This window comes from Peromyscus eremicus, chromosome 3, assembly GCF_949786415.1.
Source record: "Peromyscus eremicus chromosome 3, PerEre_H2_v1, whole genome shotgun sequence".
NCBI classification, from domain to species: domain Eukaryota; kingdom Metazoa; phylum Chordata; class Mammalia; order Rodentia; family Cricetidae; genus Peromyscus; species Peromyscus eremicus.
Genome location: NC_081418.1, coordinates 12112467 through 12128439, shown reverse-complemented (window position 1 = coordinate 12128439; position 15973 = coordinate 12112467). Strand labels below are relative to the sequence as shown.

The window sequence follows — 15973 nt, the reverse complement described above, 5'->3', positions numbered from 1 at the left end:
TGGGAACCGCCCTACGGAGTGGGTTAGGCAGTTAAAAACTGAAAACTATTTCTCTAGACAGCACTTAGGGAGTAGCTGAGTTTTGCTAGTAAATTTGTAAATGGTCATGGATGAAGATCCGACAGATGGAGAGCTGACTGATGAACATGTAGCCCTGAATAATACTCTGACCACTCATGAGTGGTCATGAGACACACACCAGCTAAACTGTGTTGTGTTTTACTCACCTATGGGGACAATGATACAATGAATGCTTGTGTTCTAAGTCATTATGGTTTTGGTAATTTATTACACAGAATACATACAGAGTTCTTCGCTGTTGAATAATGAACACTGAATAGTTCCCCAGAAAAACAGCTGTTTCTCCAACTGATGAATGACATATAGTTTTAGATACAAAGTGCTCTTATTTTGCTGGAAGTTAGTGATAGTCAGTGAGAATCAAGTTTGGTGAGAGTGGGATGTCTGGGACTCAATGGCACAAAGATAAATCTCTTTAAAAAAAAGAGCGGGAGAGGGAGTAAGAGTGAATATGATCAAGATACATTGTTTACAAATGCAAAATTGTCAAATAATCAATAAAACGGGTTTTATTAAAAAAAATAAAGTAAGCCAGGTGGTGGTGGCACACGCTTTTAATCCCAGCACGGAGGAGGCAGAGGCAGGCCAATCTCTGTTGAGTTCCAGGCCAGCCTGGGCTATAGAATGAGTTCCAGAAAAGGTGCCAAAGCTACACAGAGAAACCTGTCTCGAAAAAACCAAAAAAAACAACCAAACAAAGAAACAAACAAAAAAAACCCCAAAACCCAAAGTAGTTGAAGACCCCAACTTACGCCTATAGTCTCAGCTACTAAGAAGACTTGAGGCTGAAGGATCACTTGAATCTAAGAGCTTGAGATCAGCTGTGGTGATATTTTATTTGTATGTTAATAAATAAACTTTGCCTGGAGATCAGAGGACATAGCCAACCATAACAAAAGTCAGGCCGTGGCCGCACACGCCCTTAATCCAATCACTTGGCAGGCAGAGTCTCTCTGTGGTCAAGGACACACAAGGGAACAACCAAGCATGGTGACACACGCCTTTAATCCCAGTACCACCATAGAGACCTGGAGGTCTGTACAGACAGGCAGTGACAAGGAAGTGAGGTAGCTGGGCTAAGAGCCAATGAGAGGGCAGAACAGCAAGGCAATAAAAGCCTGGGTAGACAGGAATTAGCTCTCTCGGGAAGCTACAGCGGCATGGTGAGCTAAGGTTAACTGGTGGCTATTCCAATTTCTCTGATCTCTAAGGCTTTCACCCCTATATTTGGCTCAGTGTTCCTTAATTAATAAGACTGTTTAGAAATTCGTCTACAATCAGCCTGGATAACAAAGCAAGACTTTGTGAAAAGGACGAAAAAGGAGGGAGAAGGATGAAAAAAAAAGAGGCAGTTAAAGTGTCATCAATGTGTATGTAACCTGTAACTAAGAGGGATCTTGGTAAAAATTATCGAAGGAATATAAAAATATTCAGGAAGCTAGGCATGGCATGCCTGAAGTCCTAATACTCAGGAGGTGAAAGCAACACTGGACACATGTAACACAGTAAGATCCCACTTCAAAAAGTCAAGAAAGCCGGGCGGTGGTGGCGCACGCCTTTAATCCCAGCACTCGGGAGGCAGAGCCAGGTGGATCTCTGTGAGTTCGAGGCCAGCCTGGTCTACCAAGTGAGTTCCAGGAAAGGCGCAAAGCTACACAGAGAAACCCTGTCTCGAAAAACCAAAAAAAAAAAAAAAAAAAAAAAAAAAGTCAAGAAAGATAGATTCAGGAAGGAATGCTTATGGTGAGTGTTGGGTGACAAGTAACTGAAACAGGAGGTCAACAGAATTAATAAATTAACTGATGGTCATGAAAACAATAACAACGAAAGAAACGATTCTCGCCAGTCTTCTGGCTTTCCCTACTCGTTTACAGAAAATGCAGGAGAAAGCACCACACTTGAGAACACTGGGGATTCAAGAAACTACGCAAACTACACAGAATGACCCAGCTTCTTCACAAATAAAGTGCAATAGGAGGAAGACAGCAAAAGGAATTCTAGGAATTCTTATGCTTAAAGATTTACAGACATATCAACCAAGTGCAACATGTGAAGCTCATACAAACATTCTGCCCGGCATTTCCAATGCTGCTGTAAGGAAGTAGTTTGCAGGAAGGCAGTCTTACATAAGCCAGATATGAAAAGCTGGATTTTTATTTTTTTAAAACAGGCTGCTCAAGGCTTTGCAAAGTTGTCAAAAAAACCCCAGGACTTACAGGCCTCAAGATGTGGAGAGAAGAGAAAAATAGTTTGTTAGGCCAGTCAGTGGTGGCGCACGCCTTTAACCCCAGCACTGGGGAGGCAGAGGCAGAGGCAGGAGGATCTCTGTGAGTTCGAGGACAGCCTGATCTACAGAACCAGATCCAGAACAGGCACCAAAACTACACCGAGAAACCTTGTCTTGAAAAACCAAAAAAGTTTGTTAAACACGTTGTTTAATGCTGCTTTCCTCTGCCCAAGGAATTCGCTATTTCTTAAGGTTCACGAACAGGAAGATTCAGCGTGAACAGGACATTACTGGAAGGCACAGAGACTGAGCGGCTTTCAGCACTGTCACCAGCAGGTAAAACAAGCCCAGCAGCATTCAGGGCCACAGAGAGTCAGGATGGGGCAGCCAAGACCACTAACAGGCCCACGCACTCATCTCAGTTGATACGGAAAAGCACTTGACAAAAGTGTTGACTCACTCACAATCAAAACACGACAAACAAACCAGGAACAGGCCGCCAGTTCCTCAGCATCATAAGGGCGTCTATAAAAACCCAGCTAACACAAGGAAGAGAGAATGTCTACTTCTCCACCTCCATCCACACCACAGCACCATGAGAAGGAAAGGAAAGCACCCAAGGTGGAAAGGAAAACACCACTTGTTGCAGATCAGCTGACTTCAGATTTAGAAAGCAGTGTCTTCCACAGTGCCGGGAAACTCGACAGCCACTGGGAAAGGCATGAAATTGGACCCGTGAGTTAATTAATGTCATATATTATCTTCCTTGGAAGAACACATGCCAGAGAGTGAGGGTGTTTCCAGCTGACATTAGCATTTGTAACAGTGGACTACATGGTTAATAAAGTTTGCCCTCTGCTGTGGGATGTTCTGTATGGCAAATGTGTTGCTGATTAGTCGGTAAATAAAACACTGATTGGCCATTGGCTAAGCAGGAAGTGTAGGCGGGACAAGGAGGAGAATAAAGCTGGGAAGTGGAAGGCTGAGTCAGAGAGACACTGCCAGCCGTCATGATGACAAGCAGCATATGAAGATGCCAGTAAGCCACGAGCCATGTGGCAAGGTATAGATTAATGGAAATGGATTAATTTAAGCTGTAAGGACAGTTAGCAAGAAGCCTGCCATGGCCATACAGTTTGTAATCAATATAAGTCTCTGTGTTTACTTGGTCGGGTTTGAGCGGCTGTGGGACTGGCAGGTGAGAGAGATTTGTCCTGACTGTGGGCCAGGCAGGAAAACTCTAGCTACAGCCCTCACCATGTGGGTGGACATCATCTAACCTATTGAGAGACTGAAGAGAACAAACAGAGTCAGAGGACAGGAAAACCAGTCACCAGATGAGCTGGAGCAGATATCTTTTCCTACCCTCAGAAACTGGAGCTTCTGGTCCTTGGGCCTTCGGAACTGGACTGGGACCTAGACCACATGTCTTTTGATCCTTCTCAAGAATCTGTACCCACACTGGATCACAGCACCAACCGGCTGTTTCTCCAGTTTGCAGAGTACAACATGGGACTTCACTGCCTCTGTAACCACACAAGCCAATTTCCATAACAAGCTTCATCCCTTAAATAACCCCCAACCACACGGACATACACAAAATAGGTTGATTCTACAAAGAATCCTAACGTAGACTCTTTCCTTACATAATATATAAAAATGATCTTAAATGGATCACAGTAAGAACTAAGAATTATAAAATCGTAGAAAAATACGAAAAAATCTTCACTGCTTTGGATTTGATTGATTTCACTGATAAGCAACAAAAGGAAAAGAAAATACATTGGATCTCATCAAAATGTAACTGTGTGGGTCAAAGGATACTGTGAAGAGAGCAAATGACATCCCACAGAACGGGAGCTAACGTTTGTAAGCCATTAATGTGCACACAATTTCACACGGTAAAGCCTTCCTAAAGCGTGATCCTTTAAAAGTACCAAGGCACCGTGATAAAGAGCCAATGGGAAAACCTACACACTGTCACAGACCAGACTCTAAGAAACTGATGGACCCCAAAGAAAGCAAGCTGAGGGAATCCACCGTGGAGTTGGGAAGTAGTGGCCCTGTAAAGGCCATACCCTGGGAAGTCAAGCCATGAAAATGAGAACAAACGGTTACCGTCCGTGAAGTCTGTAGTAGGCGAGCTGAAGTGCCAGCTGAATAAAGGTGTCAGGATGCAGGGCCTCCTTCTTGGTGAGCTTTTTGCCAAAAGCTGTAAAAGCACGTGCTGCGATCTGGAGATCCGACGCCTAACAAAGTTAAAGGGAGCAGAGAAAAATCACTGGCAGGGAACAGATCAAAGGGGGATCAAATTATTACTTGCATTAATCATCAGACATGAAGAATTAAAGGCATTAAGGTTATAATTTTAAAATATTTTATGAAGCCATGCTTGGGTAATAGCCACATTTCCAGATATGGCAGAGGAAACATTACTAATCTAAAAGAAAAACTAAAAACCTACCCCTTTGAGGTGCTGGGCTTTGGCTTGGTAGATGTCACTTAGTATTTTCTCATCCACAGTGAAAGCCAGCTCCTCAGGAAGTGGTATTTCCCGGACTTTTTCTGAACCCTGAAAATAGAGAACTTTAAAATACCCATGAAAATGTGAGCAGAAAAGGCTGATGGGCTTGTTCTGACATACCTTCCATCTTCCTTCCGTCTCTAAGACTCTCTCATCAACATAATGGGCAATATTCACCATAACCATTGCATCGTAAGGAGCATGCTAAAATGAAAATATAAGATTTTGAGTAGTTTGTGTCCAATTAAAATTTGACCCAGCATTTTTTACTTTCTTCACTTTTAATGGATAAGATATGCCCACCTTCCAGTACCTGACTTCCTAATGATGAAATGATACAATTCTTTCCTACACAATAAGAACTGCTTATTTTTCAAGACAAGGAAAAAATGAACAAGCGTTCAAAACTGAAAGCATACAGTAGGCTCTTAGAGTTTGGGCTACGTAACAGTAAACAATCCAGAGGTTACTGGGAGTCCGAGCAGATATACCCTGTGTCATGTGAAAATATTCTGAAATTATAAAAAAACAAAACAAAACAAAACAGTGTAGTAATCAGGTGAGGACACCAGACTAAGGCAATTGAGATGGGCATGAACATCTCTAGCTAAGAGAGGACCACTAAGTAAGTGCTAGAAAGCAGTGCCACCATTACAGATCTACAAGAATGCCTAGACAGTGCAGAAAGAACTTGCAATTTTAAGCAATATGGGAAAGATGGGCTGCATTACTTTTATCACCTACTTATCAACAATCTACCTACTTCTGGAATAACAGCTACTTCACTAGCAAGAAAATGTTTTCAATTTTTTTCACTACTTTCTAAAAATATTTCTTTTCCTTTTGAGATTATAATATTATTACACCATTTACCCCTTCTAAACCCTCCCATATACCTGCTCCCTGCTCTCTTTGAAATTCATAGCCTCTTTTTTCATGATGGTTGCTATATGCATATGTCCATATGTGTGTGTGTGTGTGTATTTCTAAATATAACCTGCTCTGCCTGTGTAATACTCCTTGTGTATTTTTAGGGATGACCATTTGGCACTAGACCATCAACTGGTGTGATCTTCCCTGGGGAGGGCTATTTGATAGCAACAGGTTTTAAGATATTACACTGCAAAAAAATTACATTCAAAACCCTTTTTGCATGCTCCAAACTGTTAGCCTACAGCAGAAAAAAACAAAAAACAAAAAAACTTGATCTATGTTCTGCTTTCACTGACAATTCAGACCTAAACCTTTTATTATGACATAAAACTAGGCCGGGCGGTGGAGGCGCACGCCTTTAATCCCAGCACTCGGGAGGCAGAGCCAGGCGGATCTCTGTGAGTTCGAGGCCAGCCTGGACTACCAAGTGAGTTCCAGGAAAGGCGCAAAGCTACACAGAGAAACCCTGTCTCGAAAAACCAAAAAAAAAAAAAAAAAAAAAAAAACCACCCCCCAAAAAAACCTAAAAAAAGTGTTTACTTGCACTACACCACAAGTATTTGTAGTTTACTACCCTCAAATTAATTTAAGAAATTAAAGTGGGAGGGTTAGCACCCTGGTAACAACATACTCACATCACAACAACAGCCAAATACTCCATTAGCAAAGGAAATCAAATTATAGGACTTGTCACCCCAGCGTACTGCTGGATCTCCAGCAAGAAGCATTTCGAAGACCTAAAACACATTTTATTTTTCCAAATTAAAAGTTTTGACATTAGTTTGCAAGTAGACTTAAGAATATATATCATTTCACTTTTTATTCTTAAGTCAACCAAATTTAATAAAATGGCAGTTTTGTTAAAATTCAACAGATAATAATTCTGAGTCTGGGTTTACGTACTTTTTAAATCTCAAGTTATGAAAATCTAACCAGAAAAATAGAATGCTAATGCATTATTCATTGATGTTCCCAGAACATTCACATAATTAAAAGCAGAAGTGTTTTGAAACTTGGGTAGTATAAGAAGCCTAGTAAGTTCAGAGAAAAATGTTTTAACAATTCATATGCCACTAAGACAACTGTTTTCAAACTGTAGACTCTGCACACTAATGAGTCATGAAACAATTTATAGCAGCATAAATAATATTCCTTACAGACAATAAAACAGAATAAAAATAACAGAGTACATGACAGACATAAAAGTAATCATTGTTTTATGAAACTTTAATTAAATGTGTGTACAGGCGTGTGTGTGTGTGTGTGTGTGTGTATGTATTTGACTACAGTGGGCTACAATCTGCATTTCCAAGTGCAGACTATGGTTAGAGCAACACTGAATTATTCCTTAAATGGTACTTCAGCAATTTCCTCCTCTCTAAAATAAAAACTGGTTTCTTACTACAAGATTTTTAATCCTGGATTTGTCCCCTATAATTTAACACTGATGACTGTATTATGAAATGACAAATTCTTCCAAAAGGCTTTGTTATTAATATGGTTGACTATGCTTCCTAGGAATTTTGTAAAAGCATTACCCAGGGTTGGGAAATAAAAAATATAAACAAGCCACATTTACCCTTAAACTCACTTAAACAGTCAGTGTGTTCAGTAAAACTGAATGATATAATCAATTCCTTGCAAGAGTGATATAATTCTTAGGATAGAACCCACCCCAATTGGTGCATGTACACTGGTGTGGGTTACAGGTAGAGCCATACATCACCTTTGGAAAGAGAAGTTAATTTGCCTCAGTGTTCCATGCAAATATTTTATGTAATCAATTGACGGAAAAGGTTAGAAAACACTGATATGCATACAAATATCCATACTTCTTTAAATAAGATTCAAAATACATCTAAACAGACTTAAACATCAAGTATTTACAGAGTTCTACTCAATATGTATGAGATTCAATTTAATACATAATGTAGTTTATAGCTGAGAAAATTTCTAAGACCCTGATTAAAAAAAAAAAACTCTCATGTTCAACAGATAATAAAAATCCTCCAGAAAACTGTGTAGAAAGATAACAGAACAAGAAAGTCACCTGAGAAAAATCTTCCGGGGTTACATCTGGACTGGTGTCTTCTATAGAATACACAAATAAACTGGTTTGAATTTTTTCTAATAAAGTCAAGTTCTCTGGATCAAGACCAATCAGATATTCTCTGGCCTAAAGGGCAAGGAGATGACTGGATATTACAATTTAACTACAATGCATCTAGAAAATATCAAGAGTTCGAGAAAGTCTATTAAGAGCAGCATAAGACTGTAATTAACACAGAGGCTCACAACTGGACAATGTTCAGAGAGTGAGAAACTTAGAGTACTCAGCCCTGAATGGGATGTCTCTGTCATACTCTTCCCTTCAAGGCTCGGGGATCTATGTAGAAGGCAGTGGTAATGGGATGTCTCTGTCATACTCTTACCTTTAAGACTCAGGGATCTATGTAGAAGGGGGTGGTAATGGGATGTCTCTGTCACACTCTTCCCTTCAAGGCTTGGGGATCTATGTAGAAGGGGGTGGCAATGGGATGTCTCCATAACACTCTTCCCTTCAAGGCTCGGGGATCTTTGTAGAAGGGGGTGGTGGGGGCAAGACTGTAAGAGCTAGCAGTGGTGGACAGTTTTAGGAAACAGCATTTTCCAGACACAACAGGGCAGATCACATATGAACTCAGACTGTGACAGCGTGCACAGGACCTGCACAACCTCGAGCTGGATGAAATCCCAACATGAAGGAGGGGACGTGGGCACAGAGGCCACACCCATTCACAAATGACAGCTGCTGGGAAAGGGAAAGTCAGTTTTCTTCAATGGAAGAAACCAGCCGCACTCCAGGCAGGCCTCATGCTCAAAAGGCCAACACAAATCTGACTCTGGGATTGTAGTGGCTTTTTTCTTTTGTTTTTAAGAGAGAAAAAACATGAAGTTGGGTGGATAGAAAGGGGAGGAGGATCTATTTAAAATTCTCAAACAATAAAAACAAAAATAAAGATAGCATACAAAAAGAAGAATAACACAGATTAGTACCTCCGCCCATCGCGTCCGCTCCTCACTGGTTAATGCTGCTACGCCGGGCCCCACAGGTTCACTACAGCACTTCTTGTGGATATACGTCAGTTGTCTTACGGAAGATTAAAAAAGAAGCGTACTCAAAAAGAGCATGGACAGGACACAAAGGACTACAGAGGTCTTACACAAACACACAAATATTTATTATATGTATATATGTACTTAAAACGTGATTATATATTCTACTTACACAAAAAGTATAATGGACAATAATTTATATTTAAAAATAAGCTTAGATGATATCATTGAAACTTTGAAAACATGTGCATTTCCAGGGTTCAAATAAATAAATCCCTTCTCTATGAGAGAACTTGAAAAGCATTTTGGTAGTTAATCTTATAGCTGTTCTAAACCTGTGATTAAAAATTGTGTACACATATATAAAAGCACAGAGCTTACTGTGTGCTCACTTATTTGTGTTTTACCCAGAAACGGAAGTAATATATTTTAAATGCTTTCGTAAGTACTAATCATTGTATAACGCTGGTAATTACATGTTAAAGAGTTAGCTATGTGTGGTGGCCCGTGGCCTGTAATTCAAGCACGTCAGAAGGCAGGGCAGCATGGCAAGCCTGGACAATACAGCAAGACCACATCACAAAGAGAAAAAGAAAAGGAAAAGAAAGGAAACTCATGTTGTCTAAAGACTCCACTGGATGCGGATGGAGTGTTTCATCTATCTTTAAACATATAGCAGGTGAATAATAGGGTGTGCACGTGAAGAAATTTTCATTAGTCAAAAATTCTGCAATTTCAGTTTTCACCCTCTCCCTCATAGCACATGCAAAGAAGCTGCAACTTAAAAATATCCAGGGATTACTCAAAAGATTATTGTAGCTTAACAAATGTCATTAAGCACCACCAGTGCATCCTTCATTTGTGATGTCATCATTCAAAAATGGTGGGCACAGGTTCCATCTGTAACACTGATGAAAAAATGCTTTGCTTGCAACCAAAATTTCTCTTTATTTTCTTTCTTTTTATTTTGATTTTCAAGACAGGATTTCTCTGTGTAGCCCTGGCAATCCTGGAACTCACTCTGTAGACCAGGCTAGCCTCAAACTCAAGATATCCACCTGCCTCTGCCTCCCTGTACCACCACTGCCTGGCTTTTAGCTTTATTTTCAAACTAATGGTATTTTATGAGCACATAAGGATTCTTTACCAAACCACCTTCATCTATGAGACAGTAACTCACCTTGCCTCTCTTCCTACTTACTTTAGAGGGAAAAAAATTAAAGAATACAAAAATAGAGCTCATGTGGCAAAGTTTAATAAGTTGGATTACATTCAAATTAAGGATTAGTTATTTAAAAAATGCTCTAATAGAGTAGAAGACCAAGTCAGCCTCATCTCCTATTGTGTGTAGAACACATAAACCCAAGAAAGAGCTCCCATGTAGAGAACCACAGCATTCATTACCAGTTTGTATGCTTATCAGTAGAATTGTGCTGAGCACCTGTCCTTGTCTACGGAAGTTGAGTGAAACTTGCCAAATCCTCTCGAGTACAACCCAGACACCTAAGCCTTGCAAAAGGGTTTTCCCAGTAGCCTTTCATTACTCTATTTTGAACTCTGTGGTGATGTACAGTATATGGGTGTTGAGCTATACTCTGGGTGTATTTTTCTATTTGTTTGTACTATTTAGTAAAAATAAACCATTTAAGGGTCTGAGAGACAACTCCACCTGTGCTTACTGTGTAAGTGTAAGGGTCTGAGCTCAGGCCCCAGCATCCATGTGTAAAACTAGGCAAGGTAACACTTGCCTGTAACCCCAGAGCTGGGGTGGCAGTGGGGAAGGGGAGTGACAGTAGATCCCTGAAGCTTACTGGCCAGCCAGTCTAGCCAATCACAGAGCACCGGGAACAGTAAGAGACCCTCTCTCAAAAAAGAGGGTGAAGAATCTGGAGTTCAGCCACACACACACACACACACACACCAGAGGCACAAGTACATGCTTCCATATACACAGGTTTAACACATGCAAATATATAAATTTTTAAAGTCATTTAAATTACATACAACTATATAGAACTCAACATTTATGAAATCATTTAGGAAATTTGAAATACTTATAGATTAAGATACTAAAGGACTATTGTTAATTTATGAGATAAGCCACTGGATGTGTTATGTTAGTACGTGTATATTTTACACATTTACATTTTAGAGAAGCATACTACAACATTTACACTAAAGGAATTCAGAGTAAGTCACTAAGTTGTTACACACACTGTCTGAGATCTGCTTCAGTTACCCGCGGGGAACTGGAAGAAGAACAGAATGCGGCTAGACGGACCTGACAGACTGTGAGAGGAGTGGGTGTGTAGGTGCAGAGAAGGTGGGGGCAGACAAAGGTCACATGTGCTGTGACAGCTGAAAGGAGTCTGCTGGGAGTGAGGAAAAGGAGACCGGGAAAGAAGAAGGAAGACTGGGAAAGAGAAACACAAACAAACTTTGCTTGAAAAATGTCATGATGAAACCCTTCCTCATAAGCCAATACAAATTAAGGTATAGTTGAAAAGGTGATGATATTCATAACTGAAGAAGTCAGGAGCTGAGCATGTTGAGGTTTCATCTTGTGATTGAGTCTCTTTATGTTTTGAAGCTTTCTGTAATACCGTAAACAGCACATAATAATATATACAGCACACATAAACTTACCACAATTGATCTGGAAGGATGAAGTACACGCACTAACCTAGTAATCACAGTTACTGGGGTAGGAGATGGGATTGGTAATATATGAAATGTTTCCCTTTCCCTGACTAGAACTTACACATATCTACTTGTAAAATTGAAAAATTGAAAGTAGCTATTTTTAAGAACAGTAAGTATGAAACTCTTACTTTATAACTTATGCCTTTTTAAAGAAAGGCAATTCTGAACACTTGCTTTATTTTTGTTTTTGTTTTAACCCAAGCAAGAGCTTGAGACCTAAGGATATCAATACAGCAGTCTGAGACAGTCTCCTCAGATACTTCCCGTGAGTCAGGAGCTGGCTAAGGCCAGGATGATCTTGAATGCCTTAACCCTGATCCTCCTGCTGCAAGGACAGGCCCGTGTGCCAGCACTACAGTGTAGGAAAGTAGAAGGGAGGAATACAAGGCACAAAGGTTTAAACAGGAGAGGCAGGGGACACAAGAGGACTGGCTAACTAAAACAAATGCACGTGTGTGCGCGCACACTCGTGTGTGTGTGTGTGTGTGTGTGTGTGTGTGTGTGTGTACAATTAAAGAAACAGAGGTCATGAATTTGAAAATGAGCAAGGGGGGAGTGTGTACACATGGGAAGAGTTGGAGGGAGAAAAGGGAAAATGACATACTTGTATCTTAATTTCAAAAAATAAAGCTAGTTTTAAAAAGCAGGTATGAAAAAGCCATAGAATCCTATTATCTTGGCCATCCCATCACCAGAGTAGGTCAGTTCAGGCTGTCTCTCGACCATTACCAGCAGTCTGTTGTGGGGGTATCTTTGTGGATTTCTGTGGGCCTCTCTAGCACTTTGCTTCTTCCTATTCTCATGTGGTCTTCATTTATCATGGTCTTTTATTCCTTGTTCTCCCTCTCTGTTGTTGATCCAGCTGGGATCTCTCGCTCCCCTAAGCTCTCTTTCCCTCGACCCTCGCCCTTCACTACCCCCACTCACGTCCATGTTGTTCATGTAGATCTCATCCATTTCTCTGTCATTGGGCGATCCCTGTGTCTTTCTTAGGGTCCTGTTTTCTAGGTAGCCTCCCTGCAGTTGTGAGTAGCAGTCCAGTCATCTTTGTTTTACATCTAGTATCCTCCTATAAGTGAGTACATACCATGTTTGTCTTTCTGAGTCTGGGTTACCTCACTCAGGATGATTTTTTCTAGATCCATCCATTTGCCTGCAAACCTCATGATGTCATTGTTTTTCTCTGCTGAGTAGTATTCCATTGTGTATATGTACCACATTTTATTTATCCATTCTTCAGTTGAAGAACATCTAGGTTGTTTCCAGGTTCTGGCTATTACAAACAATGCTGATATGAACATAGCTGAGTAAGAGCCCTTGTGGTATGATTGAGCATTCTAGAAACCCCATCCAATGACTGAGGGAACCGGATGCAGAGATCCACGGCCAGGCCCCAGGTGGAGCTCCAGGAGTCCAATTGGCAAGAAAGAGGAGGGTTTATATGAGCGAGAATTGTTAAGACCAAGGTTAGATAAAGCACAGGGACAAATAGCCAAATGAATGGAAACACATGAACTATGAACCAATAGCTGAGGAGCCCCCAACTGGATCAGGCCCTCTGGATAAGTGAGACAGTTGATTAGCTTGATCTGTTTGGGAGGCATCCAGGCAGTGGGAATGGGTCCTGTACTCAGTGCATGAGTTGGCTGTTTGGAACCTGGGGCTTATACAGGGACACTTGGCTCAGCCTGGGAGGAGGGGACTGGACCTGCCTGGACTGAATCTACCAGGTTGAATTCAATCCTCAGGGGAGTCTTTGCCCTGCAGGAGATGGAAATGGGGGTGAGCTGGGGGGAAGGGAGGCGGGAGTGGGGAGAACAAGGGAATCCGTGGCTGATATGTAAAATTAAATTAAATTATAAAATAAAAAAATTAAAAAAGAATCTTATTATCTTGTAACCAAATTAAAAACACAAAAATGAATTTGAAGGGAGATACCCCACGGGCTACATAATACTGGTTTTAGAAGCAACAGGTCACTGACTAGAAGTCCCAGTGAGAGGTGTGGGGTACTTCTAGGGGAGCTGTTGTTCAGGGAGGTCCCAGAACTGCCCCAGCCCCCAAAATACAGTCTCTTGCTCTTCCTCTGGGTTGCTGTGTTAGACAGTTTTAGTTCATCTTGACACAAGTCAGAGTCCTTTGAGAAGAAACCGTAACTGAGAAAATGCCCCAACCAGACTGATCGGTAGGAGACTGACCTGTAGGATAAGCCGAGGCGCATTTTCTTAGTGATAGATATGGGAGGTCCAGCCCACTGTGGGTGGTGCTACTCCTTAGTAGGTGGTCCTGTGTTCTGTAATAAAGCAGGCTGAGGAAGCCATAAGAAGCAAGCCAGTAAGCAGAGCTCCTCCATGGCCTCTGCATCAGCTCCTGCCTCCAGGTTCCTGCCTTGAGTACCCACCCTGACTTCTCTTCATGAAGGACTGTGATCAGGACATAGAAGCTGAAATAAACCATTTTTTCACGGAGTTGCTTTTGCTTATGTTGTTTTATTATAGCACAGAAACCCTAACCAAGACAGTTACCAACCGGAACCAGATAAGATCCTACAGCGAAAGACACCACAGACCTTGAATGCAAAACAGAGGAATCAAGCTGGAACTGAAATACACCTCCCCCCCTCTCCCCGCCCTACCCCTTCCCCCGCCCCACCCCTGCTGGCTAGCTCTCAAAAGTGCTGAAAGGTGCTCTGAAGGCTGCTGGGGAGGAAAAGCATCAACAGTCTCACCAAGCTACAGACTCTATGAACTACAATACCATGTGCCTACCTGTGTAATACAGGTCTGACTGTCACGGGGGTTAACAATTGCTGTCATACTGGATCTGAATCCATACCTAGCACTGGTGACCCAGTCAAAAACACGTGCTTGGAAACACACAGGCCCTAGAGGCCACATGAGGCCCTGTGAAGCACTTAGTACTGCTGCTTAGTAAAATGTCAAACTGTCTCATAAGTATCTATGCCTAGACCCAAAGACAAATGCTAGTCTTAATCAGAGAAGCTTCTCTGCAGCGAATGGCAGTGACTGCAGAGACTCAGGGCTTGCCAGGATGTTAAGAGTAAGCAATGGCTGAGGGCTCAGCCCTAAACAAGACATTTATGCTACTCCCTGTAAGGCTCATGGAAAATGGAGGAAGAAGGAATGTAAAAGCTGGAAGGCAGGGAGAAGGGGCACAACATACCATCGGCTAACTGCAACACAGCCCCCATTCCAGCCATGAACTTACAGCAGCTGTGGTTATTGGTACTGGGCCTGCCAACAGGCAGCCATTAATGGGTGAGGGGCTCAGGGGCCTACCCTTTATTACCGAACTACTGCTGTGGTGGTTTAAATGAGGATGGCTTCATAGACTCATAGATTTGAATGCTTGGTACCCAGTTGGTGGAACTGTTTCGGAAGAATTAGGAGGTGTGACCTTGTGGGAGGAGGTGTGTCACTAGGCTTTGTGGTTTCAAAAGACCATGCCAGCCCCAGTCTTTCTCTCTCAGCCTGTAACTTGTGATCAGATGTGCGCTCTCAGCTACTTCTCCAGAACCATGCCCCCGCCCCACCCATGCTCCCCACCACATGACAACGCACTGACCCTCTCAAACTGTAAGCAAGCCTCCAATTCAATGCTCTCTTCTACAGGTTGCCTTAGACATGGTGTCTCTTTATGGCAACAGACTAGGAAGTAACTAAGACAACTGACTTCTGACAGATTCTCAGAGAAGGGAAGCTGTGGTCTTCACTGTGTACCCATTGCTGAGCCCAGACAGCCCTGGTCAAACTCAGTGACAACGAAAGTCGTGAACATGGAAGAGAGTTGTATGGAAAATGGAATGCTGACAGGGAGGCAAGGAGCAGTGAAGGCAGGGTCAGGACACAGAGTACATTTATATGTGCACAGAAGTGTCAGAGACGAAGTTAATTACGATGCATAATTCCTTTAGAGGTAGTTTAAAAACCTGAGGAGCTCTGGTGGGGTGATCAAACTTCCTTCATGCAGCACGTCAAAGACAAAAGCTCTGCCTCGACACAGCACAGCAATGTGGGTTGGACAGTGGCCTTCACTCTCTGGAAAAGACACAGAAAACATAGACTCAGTAGAGCTACATTCAGACAACAGAATATAATTCCTCTCATAGTTTTTTATTGTGCATGTTTGTGTATATGCGTTTGTGTGTGCATGATATAAAATGTACCGCCTGGACAGCGTTCTCATAAAGAGAGAAGATGAGGAGACTGTAATCAGCATGGAGCTGCGTGAGACAAGGGTAAATTATGCTCTGCTACTCCTCAGCAAGGTAACCAGACACATGACCGTGAACTGCATACTTCAAAATGCTGGGAGAAAGGACTTTGGTTTGCCATAAAGAAATAACAGATGTTTGAGGAGACAGGCATGTTTAACCTGACTTTACAATG

General features: G+C 41.8%; 1 protein-coding gene across 1 annotated transcript in view; it reads right to left on the bottom strand.

The window, feature by feature from the left end:
• The window catches only part of Crot (carnitine O-octanoyltransferase), a 45273-nt gene that overhangs the window by 8548 nt on the left and 20752 nt on the right, over nt 1-15973 (bottom strand). Inside the window, exons 8-14 of the mRNA XM_059257277.1 lie at nt 15514-15622; nt 8802-8895; nt 7816-7941; nt 6401-6502; nt 4953-5036; nt 4773-4880; nt 4427-4557 (exon numbers count right to left, since the gene is read on the bottom strand). Of these exons, the coding sequence (XP_059113260.1) occupies nt 4427-4557; nt 4773-4880; nt 4953-5036; nt 6401-6502; nt 7816-7941; nt 8802-8895; nt 15514-15622 (754 nt within the window). The remainder of the gene's footprint in view (nt 1-4426; nt 4558-4772; nt 4881-4952; nt 5037-6400; nt 6503-7815; nt 7942-8801; nt 8896-15513; nt 15623-15973) is intronic.